The sequence below is a fragment of the Rhinolophus sinicus genome, linkage group LG10 (genome assembly GCF_036562045.2).
Source record: "Rhinolophus sinicus isolate RSC01 linkage group LG10, ASM3656204v1, whole genome shotgun sequence".
NCBI classification, from domain to species: Eukaryota; Metazoa; Chordata; class Mammalia; order Chiroptera; family Rhinolophidae; genus Rhinolophus; species Rhinolophus sinicus.
Window position 1 is genome coordinate 55,597,643 of NC_133759.1, and position 27,661 is coordinate 55,625,303.

The 27,661-nt window shown below is 40.2% G+C and overlaps 1 protein-coding gene across 3 annotated transcripts in view; it reads left to right on the forward strand.

The window, feature by feature from the left end:
- The window catches only part of PTPRG (protein tyrosine phosphatase receptor type G), a 692,573-nt gene that overhangs the window by 510,211 nt on the left and 154,701 nt on the right, over positions 1-27,661 (forward strand). For all 3 annotated transcript variants that reach the window (XM_019728372.2, XM_019728373.2, XM_019728374.2), the window contains exon 6: positions 26,110-26,176. In XM_019728372.2, coding sequence (XP_019583931.2) covers positions 26,110-26,176 — 67 coding nt within the window. The remainder of the gene's footprint in view (positions 1-26,109; positions 26,177-27,661) is intronic.

Genomic DNA, 27,661 nt, shown 5'->3' on the forward strand with positions numbered 1-27,661 from the left:
TGGGTATTCTGTCTATACAATCTGTTCACCTTTCTAAGTGCCTGGGCATTCATTTGTCTTTCCAAATGTTTCCCATTTTCTTTACATACTCAGTACTTGCTGGTAGGAATTTCAAGGGCTGCAAATTGGTAGGTCCTCTGTAATCAATGGAAATGGTTTATGACACTAGATCTTTGAAATTGTGTCTGAATATGTACACTTTGGGACTTTAGGAGGCATGTCTTTTACTGTATAAATTACTGGAAACCAGCTGTGAGGGATGAAGCAGTAAGGCTTTCTGCAATGTCATTAGTTTGGAGATTGTAAGGCTCAGTGTCAAGAGATTTTGGTTTTGGAAGCTTTCCACAGGCACCTTCATGGAGCCAGATTGAGATACTGGTGTCCTTTATACATGTATCCTATACAGAATAATACTGGGGGTGCCAAAAAATGTGTACAACTGGACACTTTGCTCAAGCAGAGTTTGCTGTAATCAGAAGTGTCTAGACACTGATGGTAGCCACTTTGAGCACCTCTTGTAATTGCAGAAGTCAAACGTGACTTGTATTTATCTTTTGTTATCGGTATGTATTGAGTATTACAATTTTAATACAGTGTGGTTTTTTTTTCTTAAAATGTGTATACATGTTTTTGGCTCCCTCTGTATTTAAGATGCTGTCCTTCCAGACTTGTTTCAGTGAGTCCCCTGAGTGGAATTGTGTGCCCTTTTCTGTGCTCTGTGTCATTCTTGCAGGGACATTTAATCACATTGACAAGCGTTGCCTTCACCTGTTGGAGCTCGGAACCATGGCTGAAGGTGATGCTCTGGAATTCTCTAGATCAGCCTTTCCCAGCACATTCTTTGAGGAGCACTGGTCCAGCAAGATGCTTGACCTCGATGGAGTCCTGAGAAATGCTTTCTATTACAGTATCCTCCTCCTCTTAAAGACTGACAGTGCAATGTAGCATGACAAAGGCTCTCTGATACGTCCTGAAATAAAAGGAACCTATTATTTTTCAACATGGTATTCCTGAAATACCATTCAACCTGGATCCATTTTTCCCTTGAACATCAATTGTCTCACCAAAATACTGTTCCCTATGCTAATTAGGGCATCTGTTGTTTATACATATCTGTCTATAAAGCCTTCATCCGTGTGTGTGTGAACCTGTACAGCTTTCTAAAGGATATTTGGTGGCCCCTGCCATCCTTAAGCATTAGAAGGATTGGATGACTGATCGGGAGTCCTGGAAGGGGAGCCATGCATGTGGGGTACCAGCATGATGATGATGATGTAGGCCACGACTTAGCTTGTACCCAAAAACCATGGCCTCAGGTGAGACCTACACTGTCAGTTTCTGGCTGTGACTTTTGGCAAACCATTTGTTCTCACAAACCCTTACTTGCCAGATATGTTATATGAGAATGATTACTTGTTCTTACCTCATAGGGTTGTTGCAAGCAAAGTGATATAATGAATGGAAAGCACGTGGTGTGGTATATGGCACATAAAACCCTCCCAGTAGATACGAACGGATACCAACTGCTATTATTTTGACAGAGAACAGACTGCGGCCAGCCTGTGGGGTAGTCCTCCGCAGATCCTACCTGGGCATTATACAGGCAGTGCCTGAAGTCATTTTTAAGTGTTTTTTTTCTCAGATTCATTGAGATATAATTGAGATACAGCATTCTGTAATATTTAGGTATACAATGTGATGATTTCTACATGTTACAAGTGTTTTCTTTCTTTTTAAAATTTTTTTTTCAGTTACAGTTGACATTCAGTATTATTTTATATTTCAGATGTACAGCATAGTGGGTAGACATTTATATACATATGAAGTGATTCCCCTCGATAAACCTAGTGCCCACCTGGCACTATACACAGTTGTTGCAACATTCCCTATGCTACACTTTGCATCCTCATGACTATTCTGTACTACCAATTTGTACTTCTTAATCCCATCCCCTTTTTCACCCAGCTCCCCAACCTCCCTCCCCTCTAGGAACCATCAGTTTGTTCTCAGTATCTATGAGTCTGTTTCTCTGTTGTTTGTTCTGTTCTATAGATTCCACATATAAGTGAGGTCCCATGATATTTGTCTTTCTCAGACTGACTTATTTCACTTATGAAAATCTTGTCACAAATGGTAACATTTCATTCATTTGTATGGTCGAATAATATTCCATTGTGTGTATGTATCAAATCTTCTTTATCCAATTGTCTGTTAAAGAGCACTTGGGTTGCTTCCATATCTTGTCTATTGTAAATGGGACTGCAATGAACGTAGGGTGCAGGTATCTTTTCGAATTAGTATTTTGGATTTCTTTGGGTGAATACTCAGAAGTGGAATTACTGGGTCATAAGGTAGTTCTATTTTTAATTTTTTCAAGTACCTCCAAACCGTTTTCCATAGTGGCTGAAGTAATTTGCAATCCCACCATCAGTGCATTAGGATTTCCTTTTCCCCATATTGTCGCCAACACTTGTTTGTTGATTTGTTGATGATAGCCATTCTGACAGCAGTGAGTTAATACCTGCATGATGATGATGTAGGCCATCATTTAACTTGCATTTCTCTGGTGATTAGTGACTTTGGGCATCTTTTTATATCTATTGGCCATCTGTATGTCCTCTTTGGAGAAATGTCTATTCAGGTCCTGTGTTCATTTTTTAATTGGATTGTTTGTTTTCTTGGTGTTGAATTGTGTAAGTTCTTTATAAATTTTGGATATTAACGCCTTATCAGATGTATGAACTCAGATAATTAAGTTTGTGAATTCATCCTAGAAAAAGTGCTACATACCTCATTGCTGAATATCACTATGGTCACCTTTGAAGTACTTCCCTTGGGAAGCTATGCACCGAGGTCAGTGCCTAGTCCACCCTTCAAAGCAATTTTGGAGCTCTTTCTAGAATGGCCATCACAGTTGTCATTGTATTACCCTTGATGTCCTGAATGTCATCAGAATGTCTTCCTTTCAATAGTTCCTTTATCTTTGGATAAAGAAAGAAGTCACTGGGGGCCAGATCAGGTGAGTAGGGAGGGTGTTCCAATACAGTTATTTGTTTACTGGCTAAAAACTCCTTCAGAGACAGTGCCATATGAACTGGTGCATTGCCGTGATGCAAAAGCTGTGAATTGTTGGCAAAAAGTTCAGGTCGTCCAACTTTTTATGCAGCCTTTTCAGAACTTCCAAATAGTAAACTTGATTAACTGCTTGTCCAGTTGGTACAAATTCATAATGAATAATCCTTCTGATATCAAAAAAAGGTTAGCAACATTGTTGCAACAAGTCCGTGAGTTTAGTTGCCAGACCTCGTTTCACTGGCGAGTATCTTCTCCCATTCAGTATGTTGTCTTTTGGTTTTGTTGATTGTTTCCTTTGCTGTGCAAAAATTTTTAGTTTGATGTTGTCCAATTTTTTTATTTTTTTATTTTGTTTCCCTTGCCTGAGAAGATGGATCAGAAAAAATATCACTAAGAGCAATGTCAGAGAGTTTACTGTCTATATTTTCTTCTAGGAGTTTTATGGTTTTGTGTCTTACATTTAAATATTTAATGCATTTGAGTTTATTCTTGTATATGGTGTTAAGTATGTGGTCCAGTTTCTTTTTCTTTCTTTCTTTCTTTCTTTCTTTTTTTTTTTGCACGTATCTGTCCAGATTTCCCATCACTATTTATTCAATAGACTGTCTTTATCCCCCTGTATGTTCTTGCCTCCTTTGCCATAGATTAAATGGTTGTAGATACATGGATTTCTTTCTGGGCTCTCTGTTGTATTCCATTGATCTGTGTGTCTGTACCATGCTGTTTTGATTACTATAGCCTTATAGTTTGATATCAGGTAGCAGGATACCTCCTTTTTCCCCCCGTCGAGTTTGCTGTGGCTATTTGGGGCCTTTTGTGGTACATTTTACAAATTATTTGTTCTACGCTTGTAAAAAATGCCATTGGTATTTTGATAGGGATTTCACTGAATCTGTAGATTGCTTTGGGCAGTATGGACATTTTAACGATGCAAATTCTTCTTATCCATGAGCATAGTATATGCTATCTTTTTTTTTTATCTTCTTCACTTTCTTCTGTGTCATACAGTTTTCTGAGTATAGGTCTTTTACCTCCTTGGTTAAATATATTCCTTAGTATTCTAACTTATTTGATTGAATTTTTTTCCCATTTACTCCAGTTTTTTAAAAGATTTTTATCAAACTATAGCTAACATACAATATTATGAAGTTTCAGGTATATACCATAATTATTCAACATTTTTATACCTAAAGAAGTGATCACCATGATAAGTTCAGCAACCATCTGACACCGTACCACACTATTACAATATTATTGACTATATTTCCTGTGCTGTATATTATATCAGGTTTACAGCATAGTGGTTAGACATTTATATAATTTAACAAGTGATCCTTCTAACTAGTCTGCTATCCACCTAGCACTATACATAGTAATTACCATATTATTGATTATGTTTCCTATTCTTTACATCCTATTAACTGTTTTGTAACTTTCAATTTGTATTTCTTAATCCCTTCACTTTTTTTACCCTGCCTTCAAGCACCTTCTATCTATCACCCCGATAAATCTAGTCCCTATCTGACACCATATATAGTTATTACATTATTGTTGACTGTATTCCTTGTGCTATACCCTACATCGCCATTACTACTTTGTAATAACCAATTTGTGCTTCTTAATCCCTGTCCCTTTTTCCACCATCCCTCTAACACCTCTCCCATTTGGCAACCATCAAAAAGTTCTCTGTATCTCTGAGTGTTTCTGTATCATTTGTTTGTTTATTTTGTTCTTTAGATTCCACTTAGAAGTGAAATCATAATGACATTTGTCTATTGCTGTCTTGACTCCACTCAGCACAATACACTCTAGGCCATCTGTGTTGGAGCAGATGGCAAGATTTCATTCTCTCTAATAGCTGAGTAATATTCCATTCTACATATGTTCCACCTCTTCTTTATCCATTTACCCATTCAGGGACACCCAGGCTTCCTTCATATCTTGGCCATTGTAAATAATGCAGCAATGAATATATTGATGAACACATCCCCTTGAAGTAGCATTTTGGGTTTCTTTGGATAAATATCCTGAAGTGGGATTACTGGATTCTTCTTTTTCTCTTCTAAAAGCCTTGTTGTAAAGTCTATTTTGTCTGATATAAGTATTGCTACTCAGCTTTTTGGGGAGAGCTGTTCCATTTTCATGAAATAACTTTTTCTATCCCTTTACTTTCAGTCTGTGTGTGTCTTTTGATCTGAAGTTAGTCTCTTGTAGGCAGCAGATGTAAGGGTCTTGTTTTCTTATCCATTCAGCCACTCTATGTCTTTTGATTGGAGCATTTAATACGTTTACATTTAAAGTAATAGGTATGTAGTTATTGCCATTTTATTATTCATATTTTTTATCTTTTTTCTTCCCCCATCTTAAAGAAGTCCCTCTAAGATTTCTTGTAATACTGGTTTGGTGGTGATGAACTCCTTTAGCTTTTTCTTGTCTAGGAAGCTCTTTATCTGTTCTTCTATTCTAAACGATAGCTTTGCTGAGTAGAGTAATCTTGGTTGTAGGTCCTTGCTTTTCATCACTTTCAATATTTTGTGTCAGACCCCTCTCGCCTGCTAATTTTCTGTTGAGAAGTCAGCTGGCAGTCTTATGGGAGCTTCCTTGTAGGTAACTAACTGCTTTTCTCTTGCTGCTTTTAAGATTTTTTTTATTCTTTTTATTTTTTTTTGGCTTTAATCTTTGGTATTTTAATTATGCTGTGTCTTGGTGTGGCTTCTTTGGGTTCATTTTTTGGGAACTTCCTGCACTTCCTGGGTTTCAGGATCCATTTCCTATACTAGGTTAGGGAAGTTTTCAGTCATTATTTCTTCAAATAGGTTTTCAATTCCTTGCTGTCTCTTTTCCTTCTGGTACCCCAATGATGCAAATATTGGTATGCTTGATGTTGTCCCAGGAGGCTTCTTAAACACTCTTCCTTTTCTTGGATTCTTTTTTCTTTGTGCTGTTCTTCAATGTCTCACAATTTTCTGAATTCAATTTTTTTTTACTTCCTTGGTTAAATTTATTCTTAAATTTATTTTTTTTTGATGCAGTTGTAAATGGGATTGTTCTATTAATTTCTCTTTCTGATTGTTTATAAAACTGCAGCTGATTTCTGAATATTAGTTTCATGTCCTGTTACTTTCCTAAATTCATTTATCAGTTCTAATAGGTTTTTGGTGGAATCTTTCAGGATCACTATATGTAGTATCATGTCATCTGTAAATAATGACAGTTTTACTTCTTCCTTTCCCATTTGGATGCCTTTTATTTCTGTTTCTTATCTGATTGCTATGGCTAGAACTTCCAGCACTATGTGGAACAAAACTGGTGGAAGTGGGCATCCTTGCCTTGTTCCTGATCTTAAGGGGGATGCTTTTAGCTTTTCCCCACTCAGTATGATGTTCACTGTGGTTGTGTCATATATGGCCTTTATTATGTTGAGATATGTTCCCTCTTTACCCACTTTTCTGAGAATTAGACTGTTTATTTGAGGTTTTTCTTGTTTCTTGAGGTAGGCCTCTATTGCCAAGAATTTCTCTATTATGACTAGTTTCATTGTGTCCCATAGAGTTGGATTTGTTGTTTTTTCATATTCATTTGTCTCAAGGTAGGTTTTGATTTCTTCCTCGATCTTGTCGTTCATTATTTGGTAGCATGATATTTAGCTTCCATGTGTTGGTGTGTTTTTGAGTGTTTTTTCCTTGTAATTGATTCTTAGTTTCATACCTTTGTTGTCAGAGAAGATGCTGGTTATTGATTTCAGTCTTTTTATGTTTATTGAGACTTGTTTTGTGGCCTAACATGTGGTCTATCTTGGAAAATGTTCCATGTTCACTTTTAAAAAAAATGTATATTTGGGTGCTTTGGGGTGAAATGCTCTAAAAATATCAATTATATCCATCTGGTCTAGTGTGTCATTTAAGACTGCTTTTTCCTTGTAAATTTTCTGTCTGGTAGATCTATCCATTGGTGACAATGGGGTGTTCAAGTCCCCTACTATGATTATATCACTGTTGATCTCTCCCTTTATGTCGGTCAATATTTACTTTATATATTCAGGTGCTCCTATTCTGGGTGCATAATAAAGGTGATACCGTCTTGTTTATATAAAGGTGACATCCTCTTGTTGATTGATCCCTTTATCGTTGTGTAACATCCCTCTTTGTCTGTCATTATAGCCTTTGTTTTACAGTTTTTCGATTTTTTGTTATCCCAGATGTTTTTCATTACTATTCGCATAAAATAATCTTTTTCCATCCCTTTCACTCTGTGTGTCTTTCAATCTGAAGTGGGTATCTGGTAGACAGCATATATATGAGTCTTGTTTTCTTATCCATTCAGCTATCCAGTGTCATTTGATTGGAGCATTTAATCCTTTTACATTACAAGTGATTATTGATAGATAAATAGTTATTGCCATTTTATTACTCATTTTTCTTTTTTTCTTTTATTCTTAAAGGTCACTTTAATATTTCTTGTGATCCTCGTTCAGTGGTGATAAACTTCTTTAGTTTTTTCTTTTCTGGGAAGCTCTTTATCTATCCTTACGTTTTAAAAAATAGCCTTGCTGAGTAGAATAGTCTTGGTTGTATATCCTTACTTTTGATTATTTTGAATATTTCGTGCCAATCCTTTTATTGCCTGCAAAGTTTCTGTTGAGAAATCAGCTGACAATCTTATGGAAGCTCCCTTATAAGTTACTATTTGCCAGAGCCTGCTGGTACCTATTGAGACCACCCTTTGGGTGTGCCACTTCTGGGGCTAATTGAGTGGTGCTCTGCTGTGATCTAAAGCTGACCTCCATGTATGTTGGGTTTGGGGCCTCTTGGGAGGGGCTCTGGTGCAGGCCCAGGTCAACCACTTCCTGTGGCTGGCTGGGGACTATGTCGTAGGAGCTACAAAGCGTCTCTGTAGTTGATTGCTTCCTGTGTTAGACCACGAGGCCCATGGGAGAGGCCATGCTGCAAACCAAGAATGGCTGCCACCAATACCAAGCCTGGGGTAGCTCTGCAAAAGCCCACAACATTCCAAGGCCTTCTGCTGCCTGGTAGCTCTCATAATTCTCAGCTGCTGATACAGCCTCATGTAGTATGTAAGTTGGGTGTGGTGGGATCTTAAATCACCAGGGTGAGACAAGTGATGTTCGTTAGGTTAGATTCTGGTTAGGTGCCAGTGCTGAGCTAGGAACTACTCAGCAAAAGTCTCAAAGCACACTGAAGCCAGCTACTGCCTGCCTTGGGCCCTTGGACCTCCGAGAGTTGTCTAAGAAAGAGTGCAATGTGGGTGGTACTGGGTACTGCTGGGAAATTCCCTCTGGCATTGTGTGAGTTGGTGGAGCAGGGTCCTAGGGAGTCACAGGATGGAAGGAGTGGAGCTTATCTGGCTAATTCAAAATCACATTTGACCCTGTGGAGGAGGGCTTAACACAGGAAAGATGGTCCCCACCTGCCTGTTGTAAGGTTGAAGGATTCTATAGATGGAAAATGGTGACAGCCCCTGCAGTCCTTGCCTTGAAGCCACACAACTTGGTCTCTTACTTTTGACATCTTGTAAGTCACTGTCCCTCTTCTGGAGCTCAGAGTGAGTGCCTGTGAGCTAGTGATTCTGTGAGCAGGCCCTTTAAGGTACATCTGGTTTTCCTGCAGCCTTCCATCCCATCGGGATGGTCGGAATCCCCACTGTTTTGCACAGCCAGATGATTTGGGGGTTCCTCTTCTTGGCACCTTACTTCAAGCTGAGGAGTCTGTTGTGGAATTGCGGCCCTCACTCCTGGCCAGGGGAAACTCCATGGCTGAGATATCCCTCCTGATTCTCAACCGCTACACACAAGTGTAAGGCCAACCCATTCTGCCTCTCCACCCCTCCTACTGGTCTCAACATGGCTACTTCTTTATATCCTTAGTTATAAAACTTCTGTTCAGCTATACTTCAGATGGTTCTCCAGGTTGATTGTTCTACAATTTAGTTGTAATTTTAACATGGTCACTGGAGCAGGCAAGCACAGCATTTATCTACTCCGACATCTTGGATCTTCCCCCGCTCTCCTCCCCTGATTGAAATCATTTTGAGCTATGTTTGCACAGGTACTGCTAGTGAAATAGAAGAGGTTGTAACTACTACTAAGTTAAGCCAGAACCATTACTATGTCCCTAAGATGTGTGTGTGCAAGTCTGTGACGATGGGTCCATGAAGAATGGGAAAGAAAAACAGCAAGGTAGCTCCTGTAGTTTGGTGTCACATGTCAACTCTTCACTGTAACTATTCTCCCAGTAGTCACTTTGGAGTGTGTTTCTTCTCCCAGTAGTCACTTTGGAGTGTGTTTCTTCAGATTTTATCTGCCTTTCAGTGTGGATGGACTATGTCATTTTAAACCCTATTCCGGTATAAGCAATCATATGCCTTACTATTTCATAGAATAAAAGTAGTGATTGTTGTCTGAGAGTTGATTTCACTCTGGGGCTGTTTGGAAAAATTGTTTTATGCTTAGCAAAACGTTTCCTTATTTTCCTTGACCAGGTCAAAGTGAGGTTGGATTCCCTAAAGTCTACAGAGATATTCCATATCGGCATTTTCTGTCCCCATCCAGGTCCACATGGGAGGAGAAGGGATTAAAGATTAGTGATGTGGGAGTGTGGCCTAGTATGGTACCCACTGAGAAGTGATGCTCTTGTTTGACAGCCTCTGGCAGTGTGTCAGACAGACAGCACCGCATTGCCTCCACTTATTCTGGGTTGTCTTTGCCAAAACGCTTGCTGTAATACAGGCATATCTGAATTAATTCCTTTCTCATTTGTATATTTGTACACAATCGAAATCACAACATACACATAATTTTGATGTAGATATAAATATTATCAAAATTGATATATACAAATATATCAACATTTGAGTATAATGTTTTCTCAAAATGCTACTAAACTTTTTTTCTGGTTCTACAAATAATCATATTGTACAGCCTGAAGGTCCATTAGGAAGAAGAAGGTGGTATGTCCTTGATCCCATCCTCCCAAGGGAACCACTGATATTTGCTCTGTGTGGTGTCCGAAGTTTTAAAAGCATTTATAAATATGTGTCATCTAAATAGGATGAAATTAGTATAAAGTGGTTTTGACCCTAGTAATATGTCATAGTCATGTCTTGATGTTGGCAGATACGGATTTTTCTTATCTTTTTAAACCACTTTGTAGTGTTACACTGAACAGGTTATAACCACAATTTATTTAACTTCTTAGCTATTAGTGGTGGTTTTCTTAGTTGTTTCCAATTTTTTCCTATAATGAATAACAACAAAGTGTTGTATTCACATGTTTGTGCCCTTATCTACTTATCCAAATTTTTTTCTTTACATAAATTCTTTGACAATTTTCTGGGTCAGTGAGTATGCCCAGTATTTATTAAAAGGCTATCCCAGATTAATACAACTCTACACAAGAATGCCTGTATTTGTTTGACAGGTTTCTCATCAACATAGGGCGTTTTTGATTTGAAGGTCATTTTTGAACTCACAAAGTTCTTGTGCTATTATTGAATCTCCTTCTTCCTCCTTTCTATTTGCAGTAGCCTAGTGATTTCTGTACTTCAACTGTTTAAGTTATATAAGAAAGTTAATAGGAAACAAACTAACAAGAATGATAACCTCTAAAGATACTAAGTTAATCTAAAAAGTAACTGTTCTTTAAACCAAAAGTAAATTTGGCAATTTATACATTTGGGTTAGCATTAATGAACATGACCTTGCTGAAATGGCATTTAAGGGAATGCTTCAATTGTACACAGGCTCTTTCAAAGCTTGTAGATTTTTAGACTATCACGAAAAAGATTTTGAGGCCACCATCACATTTGTCTCTTATTGTCCTACCTCCTTATTATTCTATACCCCACTGGGCTGACTTCCAATCTGACAGGATTTTAATCTTCTCTGGTTTCATGGGAGATGGTATACAGAGTATCTAAAATTCATAGATAAACCTCCTATTGGTTGATCTTCTCAACACTAATGCAAATGACTTCAAATCACAAACAAAAAAATTTCCCTTTCCATCAAGATATTAAAAAGAATGTTTATCTTGGGCACAAATTCCCAGCTAAATTTTGCTCTGTAGTTTTGAGTAATATCAGTAGATTTTCAAGGAGCTGGGAATATAAGCAAGTGGGTTACTCCTCTGTGAAAAGTGATTGATAATGGAGGAAAGACTGTTAAACTCATGTTTGCTCTTGACTGACAGCTAAGCCCAAAGAAGAGAATTAATGTCACTTATACATGTGCTTGAAGTCAGTAGTATTAATTTCTCTTTATTATGTAAGAATTTCAATTTAAATTATAGAGTGTAACTGTACCTGGCACAGGATTGATTGATTCAGGGTACATTCTAACAGTGGGGGAGGATATAAGTAGGAGGGTTGTTAACAAACAAGCTTACTATGTTTTTAATGAGGCAATCATGGTTTGCATGTATTGAAAGCACTTTTCCAAGTATATTGCATATATTGTAGTATTATAATATAGTAATAACCAGTATTTTGCATGTGCTTATTCAATGAATGGATTATTTAGGTATAAGAAGTTATGGAGGATAGCTTTATTTCAAAGTTGAGGGAATTTAATCTCAAGGAGGTAAGTGACTTGCCAAGAGGCAGGCAGGTAGCTAGGACTCACCCTGAAGATCTTAAACTTGTCTGACTCCTGTTTTAAAGTTTTCGCACTTGACCAAAATACTCTGTTGACTCCCGTGGTCATGGGGCAGATTTAGAATCTAGCGTAGTATTGGCCATTCCTTTTGGTACCATTTGAATAAAGTTCAAATTCGCTATCTTTTCTGTGTTCCCTGTGTTCCTGAAACATTGCAGCCCTCTCTGATGTACAAGTACATTATTGGCTAAAAAGCTTTCCATAAACTGCAACAAATTGGTGATGGTTTCTATGACAGAAAGAGAAATAATTTTCCACTAAGACAGCAAGTTGTTGGATAAACAAATTGTGGTATTTTCATATAATGGGATTCTCTACCATAATAAAAAAAAGAACAAACTTCTATTACCTGGAACATGGAAACTCTCACAGATACAGTGATAAGTGAAAACAAACAAAATAAGAGACTGGTGCATGATTCCATTAATTGTATGTGGTGATACTAACTGGGGGCTGGACAGGTCATAAGGGAGGCTTCTGGGTACTGGAAATATTTGTCTGTGTCTGGTCTGAGGTTGCATCTGTGAAAGTTCTTATAGCTATACACTTAAGGTTTGTGTACTTCACTATTTTCTATTAAACCTGAATTAACAATGAACATAAAAAATAAATCATAACACACATTTTATCCAGGGTCTCAGTGTCTATGGGAGGGTCCTTTTAATTTAAGGACCTCTGCATCTTAGAGTTGATGCTTAATGCAACGTCTTATTGGCACCCAACTTACTTGTGGGCCAGTTACCTGACAACCTTGAGGAGTAATACACAGGCAGTAATTTAAAAGTAATTTTGAAGGTTCAGAGGAACTAATTTATATGTCAGTGCATCCATGTACTGGTGCACACACACCACACTCTCCAGTGATCTACCTTCTAGTGATGCTTAGCATGGGGGGCATACACCCTGAGACTTAGGCTTTATTGGAAACTGGTCACCCAGGTATAGTTAAGAAGGCTGATGGCTGGAGACCGACTGGCTCAGCCAGATAGAGTGCAATGCTCATAATACCAACATGGGCCAGTGAGCTGCGTCCTCCACAACTAGACTGAGAACAATGGCTTGACTCAGAGTTGGTGGGAGGAGGGGGGAGGGGAAAAAAAAGAAGGACCAGAGTTAGTCATTTACTGAGGCTTAGATTATGTTTAAGAAGGCAATAAAGCACACAATACATTTTATAAAGGTTGTATCTGAGATTTAAGAACGTTTGAGAACTTAAAAGGGTCCTCTCCAAGCAGGCTCACAAACTACTTTACGTGACTTGTTCTCCATAGCGTTCTACCAACAGAATTACTGTACTGCATCTCATATCAGTGTTGAACTCTGCAGATTTAACATTCTACAGCAACTCTCAGTTTCCCAGTACACTCAGCCATCGTGTATTACTTTTGTAGTGATACCAAGATCTGAGTAATGCACCACCTGTAAAAAACTGTTTCTAGATTTTGGGTGATTTTCATGTGATATTTGCAGACAAACAGATCATTTGCTATGCCATGGGCGGTTCCTCTGCCATCATTGGAAGCCTCGCTACTTGGTGGTTGGACCCTTTGTAACAGCCATCAATCAATCAGCTATTCCCCGACAATTTTTTCAAGGCTTATTGTGGGAGAGGCACTAGGCTTCCTGTCACATTTCCTCTGCAAACAAAACAAAACCCAAAGTCTGGTTGACATTGTATTAATACTGTGTCTACTAATACTTATGTCACTATTATTGAGCACATTGTGGACAGAAAATTTTCATTTTCTTTTTTTATTTTGGCTTTTGTTCATGTAATAGAAATATCTGCAGTAAAATATATCCTTGTTCAATCGTTGGCACTTATTAGGTGCTTAGTAACTATTTGTTGAATGTGTGAGTTAGTGAGTGAATTAATGAATGAAAGGTTGGATGGATGAACAGATGAAGTTTTACATTGATAATTTTAACAAAAATGTTTAATCAATATTTATTGAGTTTGTCATATTTGCCTGGCACTCTGCTAAGTATTTTATGTGAATTATCTCATTTGACTTTCTCAGTCAGCAACTCAGGGAAATACCATTAGTACCTCCATTTTATAGATTGAGGAAATTGAGATTTAGGGATGTTATGTAATTTGTTTGCTTAGAACCGTGATTGGCAAAAACTTTCTCTGTAAAGGGCCAGATAGTAAATATTTATGGCTTTGCAGGCCCTGGGTTTTGTGTCCCAACATCTCTGTCATTAATAGTGCAAAAGCAGCTACAGACAATATGTAAAGTAATGGGCATTGCTGTGTTCTAATAAAACTTTATTTACAGGAACAGTCATTGTGGGTGGGATTATCCCAATAGCCATGGTTTCCAGACCCCTATCACACGTCATCAGTGATAGAACTTTTGTTTGAAGCAAAGCAACATGACTTTGAAGACCGTGTGTTTAATTAAGAACAAAAGGCAAGAAACTTGCTTTAGTAGTCTTCATTAATACATTAGTATTTATTTTTTCCTTTTGCCTTTCCCTGCAAAGTCTTCCTTTATTATATCCATACTGTCGCCAGAGGCTCACGGAGATGTCCAAGAGAGAACTCAAACCGGAGCAGCAGTGATTGGGTTCTTGTCCCTGCGCAGGAAAGAATTCCCGGCAAGACAGATGCCGGGAAGGACAGAAAGTTTATTGAAATGAAAGTATACACTTAAGAGGGAAGTGTGGGCCAACTCAGAAAATGAGTTGCTCTGAGGGAATCACGATCAGGGGTTTTTATCCCTCCGGGGCAGGAATTGGTGACATCTCATTGACATGGTTCATTCATCTCCTCCCCTGGGCAGGACCCTCTGTTTCCCGATTCTTCTTACTTATTTGGTTCCTCCAGAAGTGTCATGGTGTCAGATGCATGATGGGAGTCTAGTAACCACAATGCAAATGTCATTAAAATTAGCTAAAGGTCCTGTCCTGGATTAACATAACTGGACGAAACTGGTTCTTGTTTTTCTCCAGCTACAGGTGCTGGATACAGTCACTTGTTACTTGTGTATCCAGTGAGGCACCTCATATTGTACCCTGGAGTGTGTTGTCAATTTCTTAGGCTGTCTATCCTGCCTCAGTACCACTTGTCAGTTGTGAATTGAAAGAAAATAAAACTAAAGCTCCCCTCAGTGCAGTAATCCCCGGGTATGTACGCTGTGGAATGTAATGCCTGTTGTCACACACGTCCCTTCATTTTACCCCTCCAGGTCCAGCCCTGGAGTTAGGCATCATCATACAGTTGCCCAGAATGATTAAGGCACTTAACTCAGGTCACACAGCCAATACACAGCCAGGAATTGAATCAAATTCTTTGTACATAAAACCCCCAAATTCTTTCAATTCTCTACATCCTCTGGCTAAAGTGTTCTTCTATCTTTTTCTCCCTTACTGCTTTCCTCTTTTTACCTCTTTAATAGCTTTCCAGAAAACAAACATTTGTTAGGATCTGCTCTATGCTGGCACTAAAGTAGAGCTGAAATATCAAATCAAATAAAAGTATGAGCCCTGCTTTCAGGGAGCTCAGCCCGGTCAGAGAGGCAGATGTGGAAGCAGGTCATTAAAGTGTGGTAAGTGCTATGAGAGGGGATGTGTTATGGGCGGTACCCTGGTGACATTGGAGGGTCCTCCAGCCTGGGTTTCCTTCCAGGGCACTGACCACCTGGGCTGTAGACTGAGCTTTAGGTATTGACAGGCAGAGATTAGGGCTGGGAGGCAACTAAAGAGTGATGAGCTAGCAAATATTTAGGGTGGTCCACTTTGGAGGTGATCAGGCAAGCCTTCCTGATGGAGTCACATTGAGCTGAGGTCCGAAAAGTGAGAATCTGCCCTGCGCAGAGCATTCTAGGCAGAGGGGACAGCTGGGCATAGGCCTGGAGGTGGAAATGCTCAGAATACTTGTGAAAGAAGGTGGAGGCCAGGGGAGCTGGACTGTAATGAGCCATGGGAATCATGGCAAGAAGAAGAATTTGCAGGTTGCCTGGGCCCAGATCCTGGAGAGTTTGTGTGGAATTTAATTTTTGAAAAATCATTCTGAGTGGTTCTCACTCTCAGAAATCACCTAGAGAGCTTTTAAAGCTCAGGTCAAACAAAACAGTGTTTTGTCGTTGTCTGCTTTTGGTCTTTTAAAGCACACTAAAGGTGATTCCAGTGGATAGCCAGAAGAATCACTGGTGCAATGTCTGTAGAAAAGAAAATAAGGGGTGGTATGAGAAAGCAGGGAAAACAGGTAAGGCTGTTGGACATTTTTCAGGTTCAAGGTGGTGGTGGGCTAGGCTAGACAGAGTTGGTATGGAGGAGCTGGAGAAAGGTTGTGGACAGATTTGAGTTATGTTTAGAAGGTAGAATCTTCTGGACTTTCTGTTACCGTATTTCCCCGAAAATAAGACCTCACCGGAAAATAAGCCCTAGCATGATTTTTCAGGATGACATCCCCTGAACAGAAGGCCTAATATGTCTTTTGGAGCAAAAGTTAATATAAGACCCGGTCCTATTTTCGGGGAAACACTGTACATCATATGTGGGTGTGTCAAGAACAGGAGAAATCAAAATAATTCCTTGGTTTGGGGTTTGGTCTACTGTGTTGAAAGATGGTACCATTTTATTGAAATGAAAGTTTGGGGGGGGTGGAGGGGTCACGACTGACTGAATTTAGCTTGGAACCTCAAAACTATTTGTCTGTAACCAGAAGTAGAGTTATTTTTGTGCCTCTCTCTCTCTCTCTGGGGGGGTGGTGGTGCGGGGGATACCAACACGACATGCCTGCCTCTTTACAAAAAGAGTGGCTATAGCTACATTTTTAAGAATCTCGGGTGTTTAAGGCACTGTGCTAAACATTCATTTAATCCTCTTAGTGACCCTATGAGGTTATTTCCTCATCTGTAAAATAGGGAGTAATCCCTATTTTACAGATGAGGAAGTTGAGGCAGAGTAGGATTGTAATGAACTTCCCCCATGATCACACAGCGGTTACGGGGAAGAGCAAGGTTTTGCACCCAGGTATACCAGCCTGGTTTCAAAAACTGCACCCACTGCACTAGCCTTATATTCTCAAGTTGCTGTTCAAAATGAGCTCATCACAGTGAACTACAGGAGATCAATCTGAATTGTTTTCTAAGGAGTGACTTATTCTCAGTTATTGTCAAAGGCAGTTTTTATAAGATGAGCTTCTTCCTGCTTAAGTGTTACCTACACCTCCCGCACCGGGGCCGTTTTTTCCGTCTGAGCTGCTAGAGGAATTGAAAGATCCTGAGCACAAGTTAGTAGACTACATGCTCTATGAAGAAATCATATTATTTTCTCAAAGGAGAGAAAGTTGGCCCAGTGAGGCAATAATCGCTGGGAACAAACTTTCTGGTTTTCCATTTTGTTCCGCTACAAATGGCTTATTGTATCAATCAAGACCTGCTGGGAAAGATTTTGTCTTTCTTCCTTGCAATTTAATTTTATCCTCTGTTGAACTCAGGTGCATTTTAAATACAAAACCGAACTGTTCAGTTAGCATTAATCTGTGTCTTCCCTGTGATATAGGGCTGGCCTTTGTTTAGACTACCACTTACTTGAAAAGAATTTCCCTAATTTGTGGATTTGAATCCATTTGTCCACTTAAATAACCTTTCTGTATCCCTTACCAAAGGCTCTTGAATCAGGTACTCTGACAGCTTTAACAATGTCTAGTGAAAACAACTTTCAGTGGTTTGTTGGTGGGTAAAGTGAGATGTTCAGACGAGTTCACAGGTTGATTTCAGAGGACAGTAATAGGGAGAAGAGGCCCCCTTATCATGTTGGGCACCAAGCCCTCACGTGAGTGCGTGGTCTGGCATAGGGAATGCCCTGGGAGGTGTTGCCTAGGACAGTGGTTTGATACTTAATCAGCCTGCAGAGATGACACTGTGGGAGCAATCATTCAGTGCTCCACAGAAAGCATGGGATAGAAATACCTGCTCCAATAAGCACTGGGGGGTGTGATTAGCTTGCACTTAGCGTGGCTGCCCACACTAGTCCATGTCGCTGGGTGTGTTGCCCAGAGATATCTTTCATGAAGAAGGCCTTAGGTTTGATGCTGCAATTCATTGGTTTTCTATCTTTGTTTAAACATAAAAGCTGCTGAAAACTCTTTGTCCCAGAATTATCAATGTTTGTTTGCATCATTTGGGGTTTGCTCATGATTTTTGCCACGTTTTCCTGGTTGGCACTTAGATTCTAAACATACTGGTTCCTCTGAAACTCTAGAAGCTGTGATGTAACATAGCGGCTCAGGTCTGTGACAGGTTAAGAGTTTATTCAGAAGGTGGGAACTGGCTTTTAGTAGCTAATGTACCCGTGAGAGGAAGATGGTGATGGGTGGACTCAATGGAAACCAGGGCTTTCCTGCTTCTGTGGGAGGTAAACCTAGATGCTAAGCTCTGTAGAGAGGAGTGGTGTGATTTGTTCAATATCATATCCTGGTACCCAGTTCTTGGCATGTGGTTATCTATTGCTGTGTAACAAATTATGACAAGCCTAACAATTAGAACAGCACACATTCACCATCTCACACTTTCTGTGCACCCTCAGCTTCATGGTTTCTCACAAGGTTGCAATCAAGGTGTCAGCAGGGGCTAGGGTCTCATCTGAAAGTTCAGGTGGGGACGGATCCACTTCCATGCTCACTCAGGTTGTTGGCAGAATTCAGTTCTCAGGACCTCAGTTTCCCTTGAGTTTCTCACCCTATGGACTTCTCTAGCATGGCCATGTGCTTCATCGAGGTGTGCACGCTGAGTAGGCAGAGAGAGTCTGCTGACAGGATGGAGGGTATGGTCTCTCGTAACCTAATCACAGACATGATTTCCCTTTGCCTTTCCCACACTCTACTGGCTGAAAGTAAGCTACTAGATCAGCCTACCCTCCAAGGTAGGAGGTTACACAGGGGCTTGAATACCTGAAGTCAGGGTCCGGGGGAGCCTTCTTAGAGTCAGCCTGCCACAGCGCACAGTAAGCAGTTGGTGCATATCCGTTGAGTGAATGAGCGTGAAGGCTAGGCTCTTGTGATTTGGACTAAGGACACCATACCATTTACCCCTGTCACCTCTTTATACAGCTGTAAGATGAACAAGGTCATTTGAATATTTTATATATGATACCTACATGATACTTACATAGTCTTCCCCCATCCCGTCTAAATGCCATCTGGATGCTTAATTACTGAACCTCCGATTCTCCAAAGTGATGACCCTACCTACTACTAAGAAAAAAAATTTCAACAGAAGGCTCATTCTGGCGACCACTTTGATCCTCTATGCCTCGTCTCTTATATTTTTCTTGCTGCATACATGGTGGAGATTTAAAGCAGTCTCCACACAGGGCTTTTTGGGTTCCGAGTCTTTTGTAAATGGAGTGCCCTGAGCAGCTTTTTGCTTCAGGGGAATGAAAAGGCAAGGGTGAGAGTTCACATCTAATGTGTTTTCAGTTGAAGTCACTTGCTACGTATGGTAACAGTCAGCTCTCCTTTCTCCCCTAAGCCTTTGATATTATTGGGGCTTTTCAGTGCACGGCCAGATTATTAACAAGAGAAAGTCAAAGTTGTCAGCATTGCCACAGTGAATCCAACGTAACTTGCAGGCTAGTCACTGAACCCGAAATAAGCTTCTCTTGCCCCAGGCTTCCCCAGATCGCATACTTTTTTTTTTTAATTCAAAGGTCATGACAATATCTGTGTGAAATGTTTTGACTGTAGCTTAAGACTCTAGGTTGTTCTTTGCTAGGTTGGAATTTCTTTTTTGCCTCTTTTCAGTTCAAGAACAACCTTCACTTTGAGCAGACTGGCAGGGGTGGGACGGGTGGGCTCCGGGACTCTGTCTTTAAGTGCTGTGAAGGCTTCCTCCACTGCCTTCTGGGCTCTGAAACACAAGGCATTCAAAAGGCAAAGAAGGACAAAAATCACCATGTGGGCCCCTATGAAAGTTTCATTTGCCACAAGCCCCAGCCTGCACACTTCCGCTCTCTCTCTCTTTTGCTTTGTCTTTGAAATTGAGTGTTGAGTGAATCCCAAACCAGAGGAAATGGCACCGGAAACTCAGCCTGGGACAGTTTGATCCTGGTGAAAATGAGAAATCGCCTGTACTGACAATAGGCAAGCCAGCTGCTGGCAGGCTCTGCAGTTGTGCAGATTTGTTGCTGGGCCTCTCGGTCACCCTGCTGCGTTGGTTTTTTTTTTCAGTAATAGGCTCCTCCAAGCCAAGTGTGACAATTAAATAATAAATACTCTGGTGGGCTGGAGAGGTGGGAGCAGAGGACAGAGAATGGCAGTTTAAATAGAGCAAGACCATTCAACTCGCTTCCTCTGGGGCCTTCTCTGACCATGAATCTCAGTTCTCCTGAGATGAATAACTGGTGAATTGACTGGTTTCCGCTTATATTATGAATTAACATTAAGTAAGCGTGTCAGTGCTTGAGCTCCATTTGAAGGGGGGAGGATGGGTCCTATTAGCATTTTTAATTGTGTTGCCTTGTCGTATTAATCCCATCCCATGGCTGAGGAATTTGGAGCTTTCTGATCTGTAGATGGAAACCATCCCCAGGAGTTTGTGCTGTCAAGTGCTGGAAAATGGATGGTGATAGGGAAGCCATACCCTGCCCCTCCGACTGGAGATCTTCCTTCTCCTGTGAGATGCCTCTGTCTGTTTTGCATTTCTCAGATTCAGCTAAATGTACGATGCTGGAAATTTATTATTCAAAGTTAAACCAAGCCTCCTGGCCAGGAGTGTCCACTCTTGCTTACTTGCCTTTAGCTGATTGGGAGACTGAAATCCTTCATTTCATGGAAAGTCCTGCAGCTTTGCAGAGTCCCTTTTTCTTCGGTTCTGCCAAACTCTGGATTGTAGCTCTGCTTCCCTCTCTGACCTTATTCCAGGCCGTTTGGGATGCTTCCTGCCCCTTTGATTCTGCTTTTTGTCATCTCATTGCAGCAGGGATAGTCGGGAGAGACTAGAAAGTGTTGGGACAGCAACAAAGAAGAAGTAAATTTGTACATTAGAAACAATGAGACAATAGGCTTCTGTACAACCAGAAGTCATATTTGTGAGTATTAAAAAGGACATTTGGGAGAAGAATGGTGTTTTCAACATAGATCAGTGGTTAGTGGTTTGAAGCTATTATTGTCTTCGTGTACATTTCCTAAATTATTGACAAATATTTAATTTATTAATAAAGAAATCTGGTCTGTGCTCTGTCTCCTGGGAAGGCCTAACTGAAATACAATTGAGTGAAAAATAGCCAAGTTATAAATGGTTTGTGCTGGGAAGTTCTTGACAGCAACTTGAACCAACATCTGGCGACTGGTAGCCAAGGTGTTGACATCCGAAAGAAAGAAGCTACAGCATCCTCACTACATGGCTCTTTAGGTAAGAGCCATGGAAGGAGAGGAGAATCAGACCTGAAACCAGATCTGATGAGAAGTACTTACCGCTGTCCTGATAAGACGCTGTCACTTCTGAATACACAGTTACCTGCCAGTCATCAGCAACGATAGCTCATCGTCTCTGCCATTCTAAAGGCTGTGCAGAGTCTCTGGTCCTGCTGTTTGTCGCTTTGCTCTGCATCCATGGGTAGTGGTGGAGCCGCTCACCCTCCAGCAGGAATAAATCCTTTTTCCCACAAGAGGATATTGGCTGGATGTGATGTTTATAGGACTAGAGGAGCAGCTGGCGACGTCGGATTCAAGGCAAGTAGGTTGTCTTGGCCATCCTATAAGCAGATGGCCAGGGCTTGATAGATTGAAGATTATTAAGATCCAAGTCAAGGGCCAAATGGCAGTGTGGACAGGAAAAGTAAATGGCAGCGCGTATCCGAACGCAGGCACATGCGGTCTGCCGGGACCGCTCTGTCTCCATTTCATTTTGCTTCAAGCCTGAAGAAACACAGACCTTCCAGTAGAGCCTGGATTATAGAAACATCGCTGGACATTATTGATCACTTGGTTATGAATTTGATAGTTGGTTGAATCCTTATGGTAGACTGTTATTTGGAAAGAAAGCTGTATGAAGTTTCGATTTCATCAGCATTGATATAAATGTGGCCTTTTGCCCAAACCTACATATCATGGTTTCCTATATTGCTAATGTCTATATGTATTTTGGTTATATCTAAAGACACTTAAAAGCTTGAACCAGAGCCTTATGTCACATTCGTATGCCCTCTTTTTGAGGATGACAAATCCCTTGAAAGTTCAAAAATGGAAGTGCCCAGAAGCGAAGTTCTGCAATGATAGCACAAACTCTGCAGGGAAAGGGGGTGCCTATTTCTTCTCGTCCATTTCAAGCTCATTTGTGCAATTGCTACCTTCTCAGTGTTACGGCATAACTCCTTTGATCTTCAAGTTATGAAGGAAGAAAATTTCAAGAGCCAGGAACACTCCTCATATGCTTTGAAAAGGAGTGACATATTATGAAATTGAGCAGATGTCACATAAAACATAAATTTGGATTTTTTTGAAATTTGAACTGAAGCATTACTTTTAGAGCTAAGCACATTGAGACGTTCAGGGATAAATTTCCTGTTTGACATTGACCTAAATTTCAGTGTTTGGGTCAAATTGTTGCCGAGTTGTGTCCACCCCTGTAGAATGTTGCATTTGTACTCAGCATTATGCTCTGAGCATTACACCTCTAATCCTCATAACACATTATGAGATTGTATCCCCATTTTACAGATGGGGACTCTGAAGGGTTCATCTCTGGCTCAGACTTCTATATTTTCCCTATCCCTTGGCCTCCTCAACCCTGGATGGAGACCAGAATTTGTAAACACAGGTTGCTAAAACAACCTTCTTTATTGTAGGCATAATTCAAAACTGACCAAATTGCTTAACTTATGTCCTTGAATTTTTTTGAAGTGGCAAATTGGTTAAAACTGAGTGGAAGGGACTATTTCAGTTAGGGTTGTGCCTTACTGGAACAAACCCACTTATTAGTGTGCTATTTGGATCCCCACCCTGAATTTTAGAACCAAGATATCAGCTGGAGAACGAGCTCAGTATTATTACTAAGTTACTTTGACCAGCCAATCATCTCCATTTTTCTCGTCCTTTCTCCTCACCCAGCTTCTCAGCCCCAGCTATATATACCAGCAGTGGAGGCTGTGGAGGTGAACAGGCGTTATAGAAGGCTTTTCATTTGTGGGCTTGATTAGACTCTGGGGTCAGGCCCTTGAGCTCCAGTAAGGTCACGCCTGAGTGATTAGACACAGGGATGCTCTAGTCAGAAGGACGAGAAATTGAAATTGGATTAGGTTGTCTGGTTATTTCCATCTTACATGAGCTAAAAATGTTATCAGTGGGTATAAGTCATGAAGGATTAGGAACACTTTTCTTTGAGTTTTCACATCATCAAATCAAACTAAATGCATTGAAGGGTCTACCTGACTACAACACATGCCCCTGCACATAGGATCAAAAATCAGAGAATCTGAAATGTTGCCATGGTAGAGAAAGGGTAACACGTTTTTGGGGAAGTACATGAGTTGATCAGGTTGACAGCAAGTGCTGTGTCTTCTGACATAGAATCTCACTGAGAAACCTGTAAGACAAACCATAAGGAAAGTGTATTGGTTAAGAAAATTATTGATATCATAGCTTGTCACCCACCCTCCATCTCTACTCACTCGTAGAAACTCTAACAGCTAAATTTTTCTCTGTAACAAATGATCCCAATTAGTTAAAACAATAATTATTTAATGACTTTATGATTCGATAGGTTGGCTGGTCTGTGCAGACTACACAGGGTGCATCTGAGGCTAGATGGTCTCGAATGGACCCATTCTCCTGTCTGGTAGTTGGCAGGCTGATGGGTCTAGAACCACCTCAGCTGGGATTGCCTGTGTCTGCTCTATGTGCTCTCTCATCCTCCAGTAGGCTAGCCTGGGATTGTTCACCTGGTGGTCTCAGGATTTCAAAGAGTCGCAAGCGAGTGTAAAGCCCTGCATTCAAGTCCTATGGAAGCCCCGCCCCGCATCGTGTGGTTATTGTCACATTGACCAAAGCAAGTCACGTGGTATCCAGTTTCAAAGGGTAGAAAAGTTGACGTGCATTCTTGATGGAAGGAGTCCCAGAGTTAACTTTAAACATGCCTGTGACAGGGATGGCAGGAAGTTTGTGGTCATTTTGCCATTTCCCACAAGTATTAGAGTAACTACAGGTAGTTGAATTGGCAATAACATCTCTACCAGACTCAATCTGCAGAAGAGAGAGGGAGACCATCTTTTTGTCTATAACTTCAGTTTGATATGGGATATTTCTCTGGTCTCCTGTTTTGTGCTGTCACTTTTGAAAATTGGCCACATTTACTGGTAAACTTTCTTACCTTGTGTTTTTGAGTTGTGGTTTCATTTTGACCACGTTTTAAAATTCTTGATCAATCATTTGCTATGGTGCAAATACAATTTTTTTCATTTTTGTCATATTCTGTGGATGTTTGCCTTTGGAGAATGTTTCTGTGCTTCAACCATTGTGTTAAAGCTCTGGCTTGAACTTCCTGTTTGGCAATTTGGAAGTACACTTACGCCAACTCCCAGAATTCCACTTTTGTGATCTCATACACTGGGCCTTTTTTGTTTGTTTCCATACCTACAGTGTTTACGATATAGGACCAAATCTCAAATAATTTTATTAGTCCATAAACATATTAGGTTGGTGCAAAAGTAATTGCAGTTTTTGCAATTATTTTTAACCTTTTAAACCACAATTATTTTTGCACCAACCTAATAATACCATATAATGATACCTATGTTTCAATTTAGTTATCACTCAGGGATCTAGACAATATGCAATCACTGTTTACTCACAGATCACATGACCTGGGGTTCTCCACCTCAGCTTCTCCACCATTATCTTGAACCAGATAATGCTTGGCCAGGGATGGGGTGGAGGGGCTGTTCTGAACACTGTGGGATATTTAGCAGCAGCCGTACCTCTACCCACTTGATACTGGTAACCCTCCTCCTCCACCCCTGCTTGTGCCAACCAACAGTGTCTGCGGACGTGACCAAATGTCCCCCACAGGGGTGTGAGGTGGGGAGTGGGAGACAGATAAACATGCCTCCAGCTGAGAACTACTGCTCTAACCTGGAGACGCTGAGGTAGAAGAGAGGAAGAAAAGTATGAGGTGCGGGTTATTATCAAAGAGCAAAGTGGGAACAGCAACCCAACAGGGAGAGTCTGTAAAGAGGGAAGGAGTGTGGAAAGTTTTCAGTTACCTTAAAATTTAACCAAAGATGGCCCTGGATCCCTCTGGATTCATTAGGAAATATAAGTTGGGTCTTGCTATACATTGAAAGTTCACTGATATCTCAACTTCATTATGTTAAAAGTGGGTTAAACGTAAATACCGTCCCTGAAAAAAATTCAGGAGCTGTGCTGACCACAGATGATGGATTTTGAAAAACTCTTTATTTGGGAAAAGTTAAACATACACAAAAGTAGAGAAAATTGTATCATGACTTATCCAGTACTCATCACCCAAGGTCATTAATGATTGATTAATGGACAATCCTGTTATATTTATATCCTGCTGTCTTCCTGTGCTACTCACTCCTGGATTATTTGGAAGCAAATTTCAATCATCATTTCTATTTCATTTGTAAATATTTCAGTATGTGTCTAAAAGAAAGTACCTGCAAACCAAAATTATAATATACTGGTGGAATTTTAATCTTCTAGAAAGGGCAAGAATGAGAACATATGCTGAGCAGTATCAGAACGTTAAGGGAAAGAATGGGTGAGGGTCAAGATCAAAGAGGCTTGACTAATGGGGAGATTTAAAATCCTAGAAGGAAATGAAAGTGGGAGACACTGTCTCTTGAAGCTCTTCTCCTCTCCTCTTCTCTCTCCTGCTTTTGAGTGACTCTTAGAAATGCTCTTATAAATATGTGACAAGGCACAGAACACTGAGGTCCTTAGAATGAGAGTAGGCTTGCAAGGAACAGATACATTTTCTAAAAACGAGAAATAAACATGATCACAATAAGAGGTTGAAACATTCAGTCAATGATGGATTGCTGTTGCTCTGTGATGACTTTCTATGATTTTTTAGCTGATCAGGGTCCACTTTTAATAAAACAAAGCAAGAGGAAAGTCTTGCCGTTGCTTTTCAAAATGTTGCTGGGACTGTGGTGTTGCTTTTATGTTCTCGTGTATTCTAAGTTTCTTTCTTTTGATTTAGACTTCCTCACTTGATATTATTATGTCATAGATCTCCTATGTTTGGTGAGAACCATGTTCTATGTGAGACCTAAGCAGCGTGCTAGATCACATCTATTTTTTCCTCCTTCTCCTTAGAAGATTAAACTGAAACTGTTGTGCCTGATGCCAGAATAGATTTAACCAATCATGTTTCCTTTACATGTAGGTCAGTCCAAGGGACAATTCTGCACTGGATCCTATTATCCATGGGTTGAAGGGCGTCGTACATCACGGTAAGTAAGCCCCGTACACTTCCTTTTTCTGGGATGTGAAGGGCCAAGATCTCTTCCTAAAGAAATGGGGTTATGTTGCAGAGGACAGAGGGTGACACTCATTCCTCATTCACTGATGTTGAAGGGCATTAGAGCCATTATTTGATGGGTAAAGAGCACACCCATTTGTTACCTACAAATGGATCTGGGTTAACAGTAAGCAATTTATTTCTTTTCAGGTACCAGTTTGAATGTCTATGTTATAAATCAAAGTGCCCTAAGATGTGCCATTCATGTCCGTTAAACCTGCCACTTGTCTCATATTGCTTCAAAATAAATATTATTCTGTCAATTATCTTTTAATTCATAAATGCCTTGATTTGCTGCTCAGATTTTTAAAAAACAATTGTTTTATGTTTCAATTGCAGTTGACATACGATATTATATTGGTTTCAGGTGTACCACATAGTAATTAGACATTTATGTAACTTACTAAGTAATCAGCCTGATAAATCTAGTACCCACCTGACACCATACACAGTTATTATATTCCTGATGCCTCTCAGATTTAGGGAAAAAATTTAAGTAGCTGTGACAAGTCATTAAACTTTGTCGCATGTGAGCAAGCATCATCAGCTACTCTGATGGTAAAAGCTGGGCCATTGTTCTGCGCAGCAGACATCTTTTCCTCAGGCATAAAACTGAGGGAGAAAGTAAGATAAATGGATTCTGTCTTTCCCAACTGGTTTTTATTGGAGAAAATTTTCCTGCAACTTTATTATCAGTAATACATCATTACCTATGACATCAGGGTCCTCTAATTTCAAAAGTACCCTTGTCACAGGGGAGGGGTGGATTCTAGATGTAATATAATGATTTGCAAAGTTTTAATACTCTAATTAGAATTCCAAAGACATTGGCAGAAGTAGCATTAGTAACCATAATAAATCTCCCTTCATCTCCACAGCTGTGATAAAACGCCTTCACACCTTTCTGGGAGGACTGTCTTTTGACATTAGCCAACTCTGCAGAGCTTAACAAACATCGCCTCCCCCCCCCCCCCCTTCTCTCAGGGAAACTAAAACCAGTTGTCAGTGTTCAGTTGAAGCAAATGGGATTTTGGATTAATTGTTCTGCTCGCATAGCCGTTCAATCATGCAGCAAGTAACAATAATAAACTAAGTGAACGCAGAAAAAGAAGGGTGACTGGAAACACCCTGTACAGGTTTACATGTAAAACATTTCCTTCACTTTTTCTCAACTTCAGTTTGTGTCTCTGAAGCAAACCTCTCACAGAGCGGGGAAGTAGGTCATATGACAGTTCCCCCAGGGAACAAGACACTTTTGCCTGAACTGATTCTGTCTGCACATTTGTGTTTTGATGTTGATAGTGGGCTTTGGAAGGATAGGGGAGTTTGCCTTGTACGCTGGGCAGCTTCAAAAGTGCAGAGAGAGCTCGTGTCGTGGGCAGCGTGTTGTGTATTCTACCTCCTTTCCCAAAAGGTA